The 18079-nt window shown below is 38.7% G+C and overlaps 1 protein-coding gene and 2 pseudogenes across 1 annotated transcript in view; 2 read left to right on the top strand and 1 right to left on the bottom strand.

The window, feature by feature from the left end:
• The window catches only part of ZBTB11 (zinc finger and BTB domain containing 11), a 44196-nt gene extending 41203 nt beyond the window's left edge, over positions 1-2993 (top strand). Inside the window, exons 10-11 of the mRNA XM_037834992.1 lie at positions 63-238; positions 798-2993. Coding sequence (XP_037690920.1) covers positions 63-238; positions 798-1315 — 694 coding nt within the window. The 3' untranslated portion in view covers positions 1316-2993. The remainder of the gene's footprint in view (positions 1-62; positions 239-797) is intronic.
• Positions 2994-6341: 3348 nt separating this feature from the next.
• On the bottom strand, positions 6342-8205 carry LOC119514426 (annotated as a pseudogene).
• On the top strand, positions 7817-9177 carry LOC119534032 (annotated as a pseudogene).
• The last annotated feature ends 8902 nt before the right edge of the window (positions 9178-18079 follow it).

The raw sequence follows: 18079 nt of genomic DNA, 5'->3' as shown, positions 1-18079 counted from the left end.
GAAGAGATTCTTAAGGTTGCTGCTATTTGGGGAAAAATTTAGTTTTTTTCCCCTCTCTTTAGGTGTAATATATGTGGTAAAGAATTTTATGAAAAAGCATTGTTCAGAAGGCATGTAAAGAAAGCTACTCACGGGAAAAAAGGAAGAGCAAAGCAAAACCTGGAACGAGTGTGTGAACAATGTGGAAGAAAATTCACTCAGCTTAGAGAGTATAGGAGACACATGAACAACCATGAAGGTAACTACTTATTATTATGTGTATCTAAGTAGAATAAAAGCCAATCCAGTACTGAATCTCTGTTTGTCAGCCCTCCTCTCGTCTACTACCACACCTTTCCTGATAAGAGGTTAATCCCATGTCTTAGGACACGTAAGTGTGATAGAGTTGGTCATGAATCAGCGTATCTACTTGTGTATATAGGTGGATTCCTGTTAGTGAGTTTAATTCTGTGTCAGCATTTTTATGTTGAAATAGTATATTTGAAGCCTGAGTTTCTTTATCCTAGCTATTTATTATAGTATTGTGTGAAAATTAAATGAGATTATGCACAAAGACCTGTTTAATTCAAACTTATTTCTCAATAACTTTTGCCAGCTGGAATATCCTTAGATTATAGTGAAGAAACTTGTTTATTCTAAGATGAACAATTAGGTCCTAAATAAAATATTGCCAAAGTCAAAATAGAAAGGTTTATTGGTTATTGCACTTAAAGAGAAATATTATTTAGCAGGTAACTAATATATTTTGATACCCATACCTCACCACATCTCCTTATTTATATATTTATTTTTAACAGGAGTTAAGCCATTTGAGTGCTTAACATGTGGAGTAGCTTGGGCTGATGCCCGATCTCTAAAACGCCATGTCAGAACACATACTGGTGAACGGCCTTATGTCTGCCCTGTATGTAGTGAAGCCTACATAGATGCTCGAACACTCCGCAAACATATGACTAAATTCCACAGAGATTATGTGCCTTGCAAAATTATGCTGGAAAAAGATACCCTTCAGTTTCATAATCAAGGAACTCAAGTGGCGCATGCTGTTAGCATCTTAACAGCAGATATGCAGGAACAAGAAAACAGTGGTTCTCAAGAACTTGAGACTGTGGTAGTGTCCGGGGAAACTATGGAAGCTCTCGAAGCTGTTGCAGCTACTGAAGAGTGTGCATCAGTATCTACACTTTCTGACCAAAGTATTATGCAAGTGGTTAACTATGTATTGGCACAACAGCAAGGACAGAAGCTCTCTGAAGTTGCAGAAGCTATTCAAACTGTTGAAGTAGAGGTGGCACATATATCAGAAACAGAATGAATATAGCAATGGAGACAAAAAGAAGTGACATCTTATGATCATTGAACTTTTGGAACATTTGTTTACAAGACTGTGTGACTATCTGCTTAGAGTTTGTATGTCAAGCTTCTGGGCTGTTTGGTGATGTGATATTTCTAAACGGTTAGCTCCCCCATGGGTTCTGTAGAAAAGTCCATTTACTGTAAATTGAAAACAAATCCATTTGATAGCAGTGGTTTATCATGGTATACTTTTTATGAATTAATGTTTATAAAGGACTGCACTAAATTTAAAACTACCATTTCATTTGCATTTTTACATAACTTCATTATGTATTTTGAGTGTAAAAGGCTACACCAGTGGGCTTTTCTTCCCTTTTATTCTCAAAATACAGAGGTAAAGTTCTGTGATTTCATTTGCCCCATTTATGGATTAAAAAGAAAATTATAATATGAAGCATTTTAGTAGAATGTATAGGTGTATTACATTTTTTTAATGCTTGAAGTCTGTGATTCTTGACTTACTATTTATTTTAACCCCTTCTAAGTGGGGGATTCTTTATTTTAAAGCACTTAATGAGTTACGTGTTGTAATCAAGTTTGCACAGTATACTTATCTATATGGGGAACCCATAAATGAATAGCTGATTATTAAAATGCCATTAAAATGCATGAAATGCCTATTAGCCTTGTATTATCTCCTCAAGGCAAGTAAATTGACCACAAGAGAATTGTTATTTAACACTGTTGACAGGAAATTTCTCCTTGAAAACGGGACAATGATTGAAAAAAAAAAAGCAAAACCCCTCATTCTTTTGCTAAAGAATGAACAAGTTAAAACTAGATTTAGTATGTTTTCTGCCATTGTATCATGTTTAATTGTGTAATTTTGTTGAAAAACTGCCAGTTAGAAGTAGGGTGGCAATATAGACATTGCAGTAAGTCCTGTGGATACCATTATAATTGTCAAGTAATTTCAGAAATACTGAAAATTCTTCAGTACAGCCCTCATTATCATATACTACTTGAAGAACTTAATTAATTATGGTCCACCAAATTCTTGAAAGTAAATTATTTTAAAAAGTTACCTGGAAACTAAATTGCATTAATTCATGTGTTGATTTTAAATTCCCACATCTTCAAGCTATCCAGTTTTCTGATTTTCAAAATAACCATGAGAAGATGCCACATTTCTCTCCTGTGAGAAACTACCACTAATGCTATAATTGTTAAAATTAAACTTTTAAGTATTAGAATCTATTATAAGGTGTAAAATTTATAAATAAGCAAATCACAAGTAAATCATTCCTAAAGCACAAGAAAAGAATGTGCCTTGATGTACATATATTATTAAAATACTTCGCTTTACTTTAAAAATGGCTTTAAGGATAAAGAATAAATGTGAACACCATGCATGCATTGTACCTGCATATGTAATATTTGCATTTGCAAATCTTCCATTGTTTTAGTAGCCTTGTGGCTGACTTTCAGTTTAAGAAGTGAATTGACATAAGCCCATTACTTTAGAATGGCTGCGTGTTTACTGTATCTTTCATTTACTGGAAATGTACTTCAACCTGACTAAAATTCAGAATTGTGTCTTTTATGTTCCATCCTCACCATTGTTATTAGAGTTAGTTATTTGTATAAGACCATTATTATATGTCATAAATATGTTAAATAAAAGATGTTGAACCTTGTTTAAGAGCATAAGTTTTGGAGTTGAGCTTGTCAGTATTTTCAATTTTTAGATCAGTTGCCATTATTCGATATTTATTAAGTAAATGCATTTTAAAGGGGAATTGAACTGTTTAAAAACACTGAAAAATATGAAAACTTCCTACTCTTAAACAGTTATCTTAAAATTAAATGTAGGAGGATCCAAGATAGCTGATTGAGGAGACGCTGAGGTCATTTCTCAGAAAAACAACTAGGAGACAGGCAGAAACTGACCAGAGCAATGGTTCTGGAGCTCTGGAGAGGGAGTCGGGGAGGTGGTGGTAGCGTAGGCTGTGCAACAATCGGGAAAGTATGAGATGAAGAAAGGGAGAAGCTGCAGTGAGAACTTGTAACCTCCCTCAGGCCCAATTCCTGGTGCCCATCACCCACCCTCAGGGCAGAAAGCTTCGGGGAATCCTGTCCCCAGCAGGTGGGCAGCTGCAGTCTATAAGGGAAGCAGAGGTCTACTCTCTTAAGAACAAGGTGGGACATTGTCTAGCACTGTTCTAGCATTTGGTTAGTGAATTTGGATTGCTGACACCTGTGGTTTCAGCCTTCTAGCCCCATGCTGCTATGTCATTGTCTGGAACAGACAGCTAAGAATAACCTGCCTACTGAAGGCTGAGGGGAATAGGTTGCCAAAGAGCACCATCTCCTGGCAGACGAAGAAACCGAACCTCCAGGAAGACATCTAAAAGGCTTTTGGGTGAAGAGGGCTGGCTGTATGCTGGGTAGGCCAGGAAAATGCACACTTGGAGAGTGGAATTCAAGGTTTTTTGGTGTCTTTACTTGACCCTCTCCCTGTGGCCCTGTGGAACTGGTGTGTGCCCCCTTCATGGGTCACTGGCCCCACCCTGGTTGGGTAATACCAAGAGTCAAAGAACAGCATTAACACAAAGCCAATCAACAAAAAAATTGTTGACAAGAGAGAGAATCCAACCTTCAGGGTAAATTCACTAAGATACTCCAATGCCCAGACATCAGCAAACAATAAGCCATACCAAAGAAACAGGAAGATACGGCCCAAAGGAGCAAATCAAAAAGAGATACAGAAACTGGAATAGTTAATCAAAGATGTTCAGACAAACTTTTTAAGCCAATTCAAGGAGATGGCTAAAGAGATAAAGCATATTAAGAAGACACTGGGTGAGAATAAAGAATTTGAAACGTAAGGAAAAATAAAATCTCACGGGAATGAAAGGCACAATAGATGAACACACACTAGAGGCACACAACAGCAGATTCAAAAAGGCAGAAGAAAGATCAGTGAGCCAGAAGACAGAGCATTTGAATTGGAACAGGCAAAAGAACAGAGAAAAGAATGGGAAAAATTGGGTTGCGTCTCAGGTAGCTAACTGAAAACACGAAGCACACATTCACATCATGGGTGTCCCAGGAGAAGAGAAGGGGAAAAGGGGCATGAGAAATACTTGAGGAAATAACAGCTGAGAATTTTCCAACTCTCATGAAAGGTGTTGATAGCCATATCAAAGAAGTGCAATGTACTCCAAACCAAATAAATCTGAATAGACCTACAACAAGACACATACTAATCAGAATATCATACCAAAGATAGAGAATTCTGAAAGCACTGAGAGAAAAGCAATTAATTACTTACAAGGGATGCCCAATAAGATTAAGCACTGATTTCTAAGCACTGGAGGAACCTGGGAAAGAAGGATCAGCAAACTCCAGCCATGTGCCTTCCCATATGATAGAGGAACCCCAGATGCCACTGGCCTTTCTTCAGAGAAGGTCTTGTCCTGTTGATGCCTTGAGGCATTTTCATGGCCTTAGAATTTTTTTTTTTTTTTTTTTTTAATCATCATTTTATTGAGATATATTCACATACCACGCAGTCATACAAAACAAATTGTACTTTCGATTGTTTACAGTACCATTACATAGTTGTACATTCATCACCTAAATCAATCCCTGACACCTTCATTAGCACACACACAAAAATAACAAGAATAATAATTAGAGTGAAAAAGAGCAATTGAAGTAAAAAAGAACACTGGGTACCTTTGTCTGTTTGTTTCCTTCCCCTACTTTTCTACACATCCATCCATAAACTAGACAAAGTGGTGTTTGGTCCTTATGGCTTTCCCAATCCCATTGTCACCCCTCATAAGCTACATTTTTATACAACTGTCTTCGAGATTCATGGGTTCTGGGTTGTAGTTTGATAGTTTCAGGTATCCACCACCAGCTACCCCAATTCTTTAGAACCTAAAAAGGGTTGTCTAAAGTGTGCATAAGAGTGCCCACCAGAGTGACCTCTCGGCTCCTTTTGGAATCTCTCTGCCACTGAAGCTTATTTCATTTCCTTTCACATCCCCCTTTTGGTCAAGAAGATGTTCTCCGTCCCACGGTCATGGCCTTAGAATTTTAACTTATAAATTAATAAATCCCCATTGTTAAAAGTCAACCCATTTCTGATATCTTGCATTCCAGCAGCTTTAGCAAACTGAAACTGTATCCCATTGTGTTTTTCTGTTTTTTTGTTTTTTACAAAACTAACTTGATTTTTTCCAAAAGTCACACTGAGCTGTATAAAAATTGTTTCTGGGAGGGAGCCCAGAAAAAGTCCATGATGCACAGGGCCAAGGGGCCTCTGGAAGTTCTCCAGCAAGACCAGAATGCACTTTTGCTCATTATCTCAGAACTGTGAGTTCTGGCCATCATCAATTTTCTCTGCATACTCCTTGATGATGTACCTGACAATTTTTTTGGAGCTTCCTTACATGTTTAGGATCTGGTGAACCTTTTGGCAAATCTGGGGGACACTGGCATTGCAGATCTTAGCCATAATGTAGCAAATGTGCTGGAGAACAGAGAGTCCAAGCACCAGAGGTAGCACTTACCAGAACTCATTCTTGATGTCATTGTCTTTGATACCTCCACACCAGATGATGTCATGTTTTCCCTCTTTGTGGTGGTTTGAAGCTGTTATGTATCCCAGAAAAGGCCATATTCTTTTAATCCATTTCTGTGCATGCAGACCTATTGTGGGTGGGACCTTTTGGTTAGGTTATTTCCATTGAGATGTGACCTAGCCTATTCAAGGTGGATCTTGATCAGAGAGATGAAACTGAGAAAGCTTAGGGAGAAAAAGCCCCCAGAGGAGCTGAGAGAGGAAGCCATCAAAACCAGAAACTGAAAGCAACAAAACTCAGGAGAGAAGGACCAGCAGATGCCAGCCATGTGCCTTCCCATATGACAGAGGTGTCCCAGATTGTCAGTGGCCTTTCTTCAGAGAAGGTATCATCCTGTTGAAAAAATTCCTTAATTTGGACATTTTCATGGCCTTAGAATTGTAACTTGTAAGCTTTTAATTGTTAAAAGCCAGTCCATTTCTGGTATTGCATTTCCACAGCTTTCGCCATCAGAAACACCCTCCAATATATTTGCGCCTGCACTGCATCCAGATACTTAGAATGCAACTTCATCAGTCTGTCAACCTTCTTACTGTTATTTTTAGTGAATTTAGTCAGAATCTAGGTCCATTGCTACTCTCTCAGATTCCACAGGAGGGAAACCAGGATTGAACAGATTGTTCATGTTCCTTCTTCATGGTTCCACGTTCTTGATCTTCCTGGAGAGTTTCATAAAGAGCAGAAAGATGGTTTGTATACCAAGAATGTCAACAAACTTATGGCAATTGGCTGTGCCCTCGGATGCAATCATAGCAGGGTCCACAACTTTCAAGGCACTGCTGTGGGAGTTCTTTTTTTCCTCCAAGCATGAGATTTGTCAGCTGAAGACCTTCACCCTTCAGGAAGTGCTCATGATTGGAACTAAGTATTAGTCAGGAACAGAAGGAATCATATTCATCATCATTTCTCCCTCCTCTGCTGTGCTGGGATTGTGTCTTTTAAAGAGGGATAACTGCCAAAGTAGCACATTGATTTCCATCCAGCTCCCCAAATAATTCCCCGGAGCAACTGTCCTGGAGTAATACGGCCAGTATATCACTGCAATAGTTTGTGGGCATCAAAAGGCATCTTTGCCTTCAGCTCTTTCAGCAGCCACTGCAAAAGACCCTGCCTGGCCAAGATGTACACATGACAGGTAGGATCTTGGCCATGTTTTCCACATGGATGCCATCAGCCTTCTCGTTCACAAACATAATCAGGTGCTCCAAATTCTGTATCAGCAGCACCACTATCTGCCAGTCCACCGGAGTATTGAGTACTTCTGCTCTCTGTTCACTCTTATGAAGGGTGTCTATATCTGTTAATTCCTGAAGCAAATCCACCACAGCTTTGTTCATATCTGTATTATCATGTCCAAGCAACCTCAGAAGAGACTGCACAGCATTCAGTTTCACCAGAAGATGGTACAGGTCTGGCATAGTAGCCACTATGTGCATCTCCTGGATGATGTCTTTAGGTCCAGCTCCTTTTCTAAGAACTTCTCTAGATTGCCTGTAAACTTGATCCACAATTCTGGGTTTTTGTACCATCTCTTTTCAAATGTGAGGAGCATTTTCTTCATGAGCTGTTATCCAGTGGTTCTTCCTCCTCCTCTTCTTCTCAACCTCTCTGTCAATAATCTGAAGCAGCCTTTTTTTTTTTTCTTTTTTGTCATCATCATGTCTCTTTTACCAGTCACCAGGCATTTCCTCTTCCCCACTGTGCCCACATTTTCGAGTTCCAGTGTGTCTCTAACCCATTTGCAGCTCCTCCTCTTCACCATCCTGGGAAAGTTTTATGCCTTCTTGGGCTGGTAGCTCAGAAGTTTGCCATTGTCTATAGTTCAGGATCCAGCCAACGCCGGCTACACAGGTTCCCTCCACTCAGTCTGAAACCATGGGTCCCTCAGTTGCTGCTCAGCCACACTCCCGTAAGGTGCCAAGAGCAGCGCCACAGAGCCAACCGGGTAAAACTGCGCGTTACTCTGCAGTAAAAGTCAGCCCTACTGTAAAGCTCGCTACCATTTGTGACACTTCTGCTTGGGACTGGATCCTGAGGGAGGGGGGAAAGAGGGCCCATTGTAATTTTAATTTACCTTTTCCTGTTGATTAGTAAAGCTGAGCACCTTTTTATATGTTTACTGGCCATTCAGTTATCCTTATTTGTGAAGTGCTTGAATACTTTCCCACTTCTCTATTGGATTGTCTTTTTCTCTTTCTGGAGAAAGCTTTGTTTTTGCAAATTCTATCTCCCATTCTGTGGCTGGTCTTTCCATTATCTTAAAGGTATCTTTTGATGAATATAAGTCTTTAATTTTAAAGTAGCCCAATTTATATATTTGCACTCTTAAAATCTGTCCCTGAATAAAGCTTGATTCGGCTTGACGAAGACTCGTTCTTCCGGGAAGATGGCGACTCGCGCTCATGCCCTGGAGTCGCCGCCGGCTGCGGATCTGGCTCTCGCGGCGGGAGCTACAGAACAAGCCGAGTGCCCGCAGCACCTCCCCCCCAGCCTCAGCCCCCGCAGAATGTTCTCGCTGCCACGCAGCTTCGAGCCTCAAGCTCTCGAGGACTTGAGGCAGTGGAGTTTGGCGAAGCTGTGGGACATGTTGAAGCTCCAGGAAAGACTTTTGCACAAGGAAAAATTCATTTGCAAATTGCCCGACAAAGGTAAAAAGATCTTAGACTGTTGCCAAACCTAAAGCAGCCACTGCAGGATGTGAAGAGTTCAGAGGAAAAAGTGAACTGTCTCATCCTGTTAGATTTGACTGTAAACTAGGGCAAAAAAGTGATTGTAGGGGTTGATGGGGAAACAGATAAGGCCCAGGATTCTGATCAGATGCTTGATATTTCATCACTAGTTCCTGGCTGTTCCTCATCAAATCATCTAAAACAACCTCACAAAAACAGGGAATTGCACATCTCACTTACAAAAACAATGAAAAGGCTTCAGAGGCAAAGTGCACAGTGAACAAGTACCCAGTTTCCAGAAATAGAGCCAGTGCAACTTGCTCATCCAAAGCTAGGGAGCATCTTCCTCAGCAAAGTGTTTCAGGTTAAGCAGAAGAGATATCCAGCAGCTCTGACAGCCTGTTTATTGATAGAATACAGAAGATCACCATTGAAGACCAAGGTGAACACCACTCAGAAGAAAACAGAAGTACTGCTAACTTGGCAGCCCTCCATAGTAGGTCTCAGAAGAAGCCCCATTACATGGAAGCGCTAGAAATGTGAGCCAAAAATCCAGTGCCCCCACCACATAAATTTAAAACAAATGTATTACCTTTGCAACAGAATGATTCATCTAGTCATCGTCAAAGAAGAGGGTCTCCTGTTTCCTCAGAAGAAAGGTGGCACAGGGATAAGAAACATCAGGTCAGCTTCTGCCACTTCACCATATGCCTACGTAGCTGCTCTCCTTAGAAGAATCTTTGGCACTTCATAAACAGCAGAAACAGAATTATGAGGAGATTCAAGCCAAACTCACAGCACAAAAATTAGCTGAAAGACTGAATATTAAAATGCAGAGCTATAATCCAGAAGGTGAGACTTAAGGGAAATACCAAGAAGTAAGAGATGAAGATGATGATCAGTCTTCTGATGATAAATTTTAAAGATGGGCATTGGAATAGTCTCTTCAGTCTCTCAAGTTGACGTGTCATCTTACATCGGACTGTCTAACTAGTATCAAGTTTGGTGTCAGACATTGTTGAAAGAAAGAAAATTGTTGAGGGAAAGAAACTGGTATAAAGTTAGGATAGCTATAAAAAAGCGCAGTTCATCTTTCAGAAGATGATTTTCTTGTGATTGAAACGTTTCATTTTTGAATATTGCAATTAACCACATTGTATTAAATTTTACAGTATGTTGTGCATTGGTCAGATACTCTGGTATATAGGAGAGCATTTTTTTTTTCTCTAAACCAAATGCAAGCAGATTAACTTAGCTTTTTTTCTTATTCTCACCCATATTCAAGTAGCATTTATTACTTCTTTTTCAGTAAAAAATCTTAGTTGTCCCAGGCATCACCTAAAATGAATGAGGCAGACATAATTCCCCTTTTTCTTGAGTGAAGAAGGGAATTCTAAAGAATTTTATGCATGATTGCATGGGGTGTTGATGTATTGGATGTGAAGTACCTAGGAAGGAGCTCATAGGAAAAGCCTAACCAATATCTGTTTCCTTCTTCTGTGTCCCTTAAGAAGAATGTTATCTTTCTTCTGATTAGGAATGAGTACTTTTAGTAGATGCTAGAAGGTGGAGGGTCTTTCTAGGTGACCACATTTGCTTGAAATAACATGAGGTTTAGGCAGAGGCTAAGTGGACTGATGCAGGTGAAGGGATTTAGCTGTGCTTGTGCTTTACCTGTTCTAACAGATGATAGGTTCATTTACAGGATTTTCAAGTTTAGTTAGGAAGTTGATTTTTTTCTAACGATAAAATTGAATTGTTGTTTTGCCAATATGTCATTTTGTTTTTCCCCAAAAGAGGCATATAAAGGCCACAGAAATCTCAGTCTCACATATACGCACTTCCATGTCATCTTAAAGGATTATATGCTTGTCTCCAGAGAAATTATACACTTAGGTTGTCAAGGTTATTTTTTGTCTAATCTGTTGAAAGGAAGAATAAAATATTAATTAGAGCAACTTCAAAATGTTAATGGTGATGTTTTACTGGTGCTTACTTAAATTTAACTTCTCACTTTTTGACTGAAAGTACATTTAAGTGAGATGTACATGTGATAGGAAGGACTCAGTTCCTTATAATCCATGTCTAGTCATAGCTACTGCTTTTCATGTCCCCCAACTCCCTCCCCCCAGCCCCCAAGATAAAAGCAAGTGTAAAAGTACACTTAGCTAAAAGTCTCATTTATTTTTAGTTTTAAAAATTAATAGTAAACAATTTTGTAATATAAAAGTATTTGCTGTTTTATCTAACATGTTCTTTCTAGAATAAAAAACTTCTTGTTATTTATGGAAAACTAGATAATATGGAAGGGCTTATGGGCATGTACACAGTCACCTGTAATGCTTTCACTCAGAGAGAGCCTCTTAACATTTTCATTTATGTACTTCTTATTTTTCTAGGAATAGCTAAACATTTGTATTTTCAAAAGTGGAATCATACTATATGTTGTTTCATAGTCTGCTCTATATATTGTGAATATTTTCCCATGTTATTAAATATTTAGCATTATATTCCATTTAATGGAAGTACCATAATTTAAAAAAATCAATTTCCTATTTAACAATTTGATTGTTTATAGTAGTGTAACCAGTAAACAATGATGTGATCACCATCTTAAAAGACAGTCACATCTGTACAAAAATGACTATTTCCAGATGATACATTTTTGGAAATGGAATTGCTTGGTGAAAGGATATGTAAGTTTTTGAGAATTTTGATTTATATTATTCACCATAAAGATTGTGTCCATTTACATTCCCAATAGTAGTATATAAAACTCCTAAAATTGAAGATTGCTATTAAAAAACTGAAAATTTAATAATCACAGAAAAGGATTACATTTACATTTCATATTTTTTGATTACTTAGTGACATGTTTTCTCGTGTTTATTGGCCATATATGGTCATTCTTTTGAGAATTGTGTGTTCATTTCTTCCATTATTCTCTTGGAGAGTTTGCTTTTTTTATTGTTTTGTAAGTTCTTTATGAATTAAGTATGTTTATCCTTTGTCATAAATCACAATTGTTTTTTTGGTGTGTTATTTGCCTTTTAATACAGTTTATGGCATGTCAGTATAGAATTTCTTTTCTTCACACGTATGTATGAACATGCCTTCCCCTTCCCTGATAATGAATCAATGTCTTGATTTTCTTCTAGTACTTTCATTTTTTCGCTTTTTGAGATATGTTATGAGATGGGAATTTAGTTTTAGTTTTTACAAATAGTTGATCAGTTGGTTAATTGTCATATTAAATAAACCACTGTTTCCCCACTGATTTATAATGTTATCTTTATCAAATATTAATTTCTATGTGTCTTTGTCATATTCTGGGCCTTCTAATTTCTTTTACACTTTTAATAATCATGGTTTTCATTGGTTTAAGATTTGGTAGTATAAGTCCTCCCTCCAATTTTTAGTTTTAAATTTTATTGTGAAATATAGCTACAGAAAAGTACATTGAACAGATATATAGTTTAATAGTTAAAGAGCTGTATAACCACAAACCAGATGGAGAAAAAATATTGCCAGTAAACCCAAATCTCCCTGTGTGTTCCCTCTTGATATTCCTTTCTCCCTAATAGGTAACTACTATCCTGATTCTATGGTAATACCCACCTCCACACCCCCTTTTTAAAAATGTTTTTGCCATTTTTAAAATGCTGATGTATGCATCAGTCTGATTGGTTTTAGTTTTGCCCATTTTCAACTTATATAAAAGTGGAATTGTACTGTATGTTTTATTGTGTTTGGTGTCTGTCACACAACATTGCTTATGAAATTCATGTCATGTAAAAAAAATCTGTCCCTGCCTAAAGGTCATTATGATATTTTCCTATTTTATCTTTTGAAAGCTTTATAATTATGCCTTTTATATTTTGGTCCATAATCCATCTGGAACTGATTTTAATGTATGGTGTATTGTGCTAACATAATTTGTTGATAACTGATATTTCCCCACTGATCAACCATGACATCTTTGTCATAAGTCAAGGTTACATACAAGTGTTGGATTCTTTATGGACTCTCCTGTTTCTTTTTTCTATTTCTCTATCATTGCACCAATACCACACTGTCTTATTTATTGTAGGTTTATAATAATCTTGACATCTAATGGAGTAAGTTCTCCTACTTTTATTTCCAATTGTCTTACATATTTTTCCATGTAACTTTGAGAGTCAGCTTGCCAATTTCCATGATAAAAACCTAGGGTTTTTACTGGGCTTACAGTGACTCTGACTCAATGTGGATAAAATTGATATCTTTATAATATTGAATCTTCCAATCTATAAACTTGAAAAAAAATTTATTTGGAAATAATTTCAAACTTACAAGAACGTTGCAAGAATAACACAAACCACATACAGAGAGCTCCAACTAACCCCTTATCCCACCTCCCCTGCAGATACCTGGATCCACCAATTTCAACATTTTGCCACCTTTGCCATATTGTTCTATCATCTATTTATCTATCCATCTTCTACTTATCATCTATTCCCTGAACAATTGAGAGTAGGTTGCACACATAATATTCCTTGAACATATACTTCCATGTACATTTACTGCGAACAAGAATATTCACTTACTGTGGTGGTTTGAAACTGTATGTACCCTAGAAAAAACATGTACTTAAAGTTAATCCATTCCTGTAGGTGTCAACCCATTGTAAATAGGATCTTTTGGTGAGGCTACTTCAGTTAAAGGTGTGACCCACCTCATTCAGGATGCATCTTAATCCTATTACTGGAGTCCCTTATAAGATAATAAAATTCAGACAAAAAGAGAAAGAAAACCACCGAAGCAAGAAGCTGAAATCACCGAAACCCAGGAGAGAAGCAAGAGACCAGCAGACACCGCCATGTGCCTTGCCATGTGGAAGAAGAGTCAAGGATGCTGGCAGTTGGTCTTTGGGAAGAAAGCATTGCCTTGATGATGCCTTAATTTGGACATTTGTACAGCCTCAAAACTGTAAGCTAATAAATTCCCATTGGTTAAGCCAACCCATTTCATGATATATGTAATCACTTTAGGTACAGTTATCAAGTTCAAGAAATTTAACATTGATATAAAGCTTACATTCTATATTCCAATTATTTTTATGTTCCAATAAAATAATATATTCCAATTATTTTTATGTTCTCTTCCGTTCTTAGATTCTATCCACTATCATGTATTGCATTTGTCACTATCTCTTTAGTTTCTCTTTCCTCATTTTTTAATTATGGAAATGTGTAAGTGTGCCGGTTTGAATGTATTGTGTCCCCCAAATGCCATTATCTTTGTAGTCTTGTGGGGCAGACGTTTTGGTGCTGGTTAGATTTGCTTGGAATGTGCCCCACCCAGCTGTGGGTGATGATTTTGATGAGGTGTTCCTATGGAGGCATGGCCCCGCCCATTCAGGGTGGGCCTTGAACAGTGGAGCTATATAAATGAGCTGACTCAGAGAGAGGGAACTGAGTGCAGCTGTGATGTTTTGAGGAGGAGCAAGCTTGCTGGAGAGGAACATCCTGGGAGAAAGCCATTTTGAGGCCAGAGCTTTGGAGCAGACGCTGGCTGCCTTCCTAGCTAGCAGAGGTTTTCTGGACGCCACTGGCCATCCTCCAGTGAAGGTACCCAATTGCTGATGTGTTACCTTGGACGCTTTGTGGCCTTAAGACTGTAACCGTGTAGCGAAATAAACCCCCGTTTTATAAAAGCCTATCCATCTCTGGTGTTTTGCATTCTGCAGCATTAGCAAAAGAGAACAGATCTTGGTACCAGAAGTGGGGTGCTTTTGCTGCTGAGTTTGCAAATACCAAACATGTTGGAACAGCTTTTTAAATGGATAAGGGGAAGATTCTGGAAGAATTGTGAGGAGCTTGATAGAAAAGGCCTAAACTGCTTTGAAGAGACTGTTTATGGAAATACAGACTCTAAAGATACTTCTGATGAGGCCTTGAAAAGAAATGATGAATGTGTTGTTGCAAACTGGAAGAAAGGTGATCCTTGTTTTAAAGTGGCACAGAATTTGGCAAAATTGAGTCCTGGTGTCAGATGGAAGGAGGAATTTGAAAGTGACAACCTGGAATACTTAGCTGAGGAGATCTCCAGACTACATGTGGAGGATGTACCCTGGCTTCTCCTTGCAGCTTATAGTAAAATGTGAGCGGAAAGAGATAAACTTAGAACTGAACTCTTGGGTTCAAAGAGACCAGAAGCTGATCGCTTGGAAAATTACGAGCTTCCAGGGGGTAGAATCCCTGAAGCTATAGCCCAACATGAGGATGTAACCAAACACGGAACCCAGCCGCCATTTCAGTACAAGCCAAGACTGGAGATGGAATTATCCAGAAAGGATTTGTGGAAAGTCCTATTGTCTAATGGCTTTGATCCCTGTGTGCTTCATGCAAAGCCAACAATTTTTGCAAGATCTTTATAGACAGAGCCATTGCCGGTCTGAACTGGAGGAGACAGACAAGGAAAAAATTAAAGGAAAAATCTCTTCAAAGACAGAGTCATGGAGGTTGAGGTCTGGAGTCAAGAGGTCTCAGGCTGGGAGAGCGGAGCAGCCCACATGCATGGAAAGGGTGAGTCTGCCCTGGAGGTCGAGTGCGGGCTTTCCGCCTTGATGCTCTGGAAGAGTTTTGCCATCTTAGGTCCCAAAGAGGGTGGAGCACATTCCCAGGGAATTGGGGAGAGCCTGGCTGCCACCACACTGTTCTGAAGGGGTTGAGCATGTGTCCCAGAGATGGAAGGGAATCCGGGAGCTGCCCCGATGTTTGAGGAGGGTGGGGCTGAGAAGGTGGTCTCCCCAATGTGTGGATATGTTGGAGCACTCACCCAAGCATTTGGAGAGAAAAGGGCTGCCACAAAGGCACTTAGGAAGCATTAGACTCCCACTCTCTCAAGCCCCAAGGATGCAACATTGTTCTGTAAATGACTCTCAGACTTTGAAATCTAATGGAGCTTGTCCTGCAGGTTTTAGGAACTGTTTTGCTCCTGTTAACCCTGTTTTCCTTACTGTTTCTCCTTATGGCAATGGAAATGTTTATCCTATGAATGTCTCTCCTTTGTATATTGGGAACACATAACTTGTTCTAAGTTCACAGATCCACAGCTAAAGAAAAATTATGCCTTAGAACTGGCCATGCCTATAATTGATTTTGGTGGGATCTTGTACTTAACTTTTGTTACTGAAATGATTTAAGTTTTTGTGGTATTGTGATGGAATGAATGTATTTTGTATTTGGAAAGATAATGTCATTTTGGGGTCCAGGGGGTGGAATGTGCCGGTTTGAATGTATTGTGTCCCCCAAATGCCATTGTCTTTGTAGTCTTGTGGGGCAGAGGTTTTGGTGCTGATTAGATTTGCTTGGAATGTGCCCCACCCAGCTGTGGGTGATGATTCTGATGAGATATTCCCATGGAGGCGTGGCCCCGCCCATTCAGGGTGGACCTTGATCAGTGGAGCTATATAAATGAGCTGACTCAAAGAGAGGGAACTCAGTGCAGCTGTGAGTAATGTTTTGAAGAGGAGCAAGCTTGCTAGAGAGGAATGTCCTGGGAGAAAGCCATTTTGAGGCCAGAGCTTTGGAGCGGACGCCAGCTGCCTTCCTAGCTAGCAGAGGTTTTCCGGACACCATTGGCCATCCTCCAGTGAAGGTACCCAATTGCTGATGTGTTACCTTGGATGCTTTGTGGCCTTAAGACTGTAACTGTGTAGCGAAATAAAGCCCCGTTTTATAAAAGCCTATCCATCTCTGGTGTTTTGCATTCCGCAGCATTAGCAAACTAGAACAATAAGCAATATAAATCTTCCCATCCCAAACCTGCCCAAGCATACAATTTAATGAGGTAAATCTCATTCCTGATGTTGCAGTACCCACACCACTATCCATTACTAGAACTTTCTCTTAACCCCAAACAGAAACCTTACACTTATTTTGCATTAACTCCCCATTGCCTGTGACCCTCCCACCCCTGGTTACCTGTACTCGACTTTCTGTCTCTATGAGTTTGCATATTCTCTGATATTTTCTTTGTGCTTACTATGGGGCTTAAATTTAATATCTTAGATCCATAACATTCGTGTTTGCTGTCATAGCAACTTAACTTCAATAGTATACACACACTATGTTCCTCAACCCCTCTGTCCCCCCACCTTTACGTCATTCTTGTCAAATTACATATTTATACATTGTAAGTCCCAAACCACTGACTTATTACATTTTGTGTATTTGCCTTTCAGATCCTGTAGGAAGTAAAAAGTGGAGTTACAAACCAAAAATACAATAATTCTGGCATTTATATTTACCCATATTATTATCTTTACTGGAGATCTTCATTTCTTCATGTGGCTTCAACCAACATTGTAGTGTCCTTTCCTTTCAACCTGCTGAACTCCTTTTATCAATTTTTGTAGCGTTGGTCTAGTGGTGATGCAGTCCCTCAGCTTTTGTTTATCTGGGAATGTCTTAATCCCTCCCTCATTTTTGAAAGACAATTGTGCCAGATATAGAAATCTTGGTTGACAAATTTTTGCTATCAGCATTCTAAATATGTCTTAACACTGTATTCTTTCCTCCAAGGTTTCTGATGAGAAATTGGCACTTAATCTTATTGAGGCTCCCTTGTACACAACACACTGCTTCTTTTGCAGCTTTTAGAATTCTCTTTATCTTTGTCATTCAACAGTCTGATTATAACATGATGAAGTGTGGGTATATTTGCATTTATCTTGTTTGGAATTCATTTAGCATATCGAATGTATCTATTCATGCCTTTCATTAAATTTGGGAATTTTTCAGCCATTATGTCTTTGAATATCTTCTCTGCTCCTTTCTTTCTTCTTCTGGGATTCCTGCAATACATATATTATTTTTATGCTTGATGGTGTCTGTGATGGTTAGGTTCATGTGTCAACTTGGCCAGGTGATGGTGTCCAGGTGTCTAGTCAAGCAAGAACTGTCCTATTACTGCAAGGACACTTGTGGCTGGTTAATAAAATCATTGGTTTATTAAATCATCGGTCAACGGACTGGGCGTGTTTTCTGCAATGAGAGAATTCAATCAGCTGGATTTAATCTATCAGTTGAAGACTTTTTTTTTTTTTTTAATCTTCATTTTATTGAGATATATTCACATACCACGCAGTCATACAAAACAAATCGTACTTTCGATTGTTTACAGTACCATTACATAGTAGTACATTCATCACCCAAATCAATCCCTGACACCTTCATTAGCACACACACAAAAATAACAAGAATAATAATTAGAGTGAAAAAGAGCAATTGAAGTAAAAAAGAACACTGGGTACCTTTGTCTGTTTGTTTCCTTCCCCTATTTTTCTTTTTTCTTTTTTTTTTTTTTTTTGCATGTTCATATCCTTTTATTAAAAACATTTCACCAACTCAGTGACAAGGACAGTACTTATTATCAACTTAACTTAGCCAAAGCAGTTGGTACAGAGTCTAACAA

Source organism: Choloepus didactylus, chromosome 1, assembly GCF_015220235.1.
Source record: "Choloepus didactylus isolate mChoDid1 chromosome 1, mChoDid1.pri, whole genome shotgun sequence".
In the NCBI taxonomy this organism is placed as follows: Eukaryota; Metazoa; Chordata; class Mammalia; order Pilosa; family Megalonychidae; genus Choloepus; species Choloepus didactylus.
This window is presented reverse-complemented; position numbering and strand designations above follow the sequence as displayed.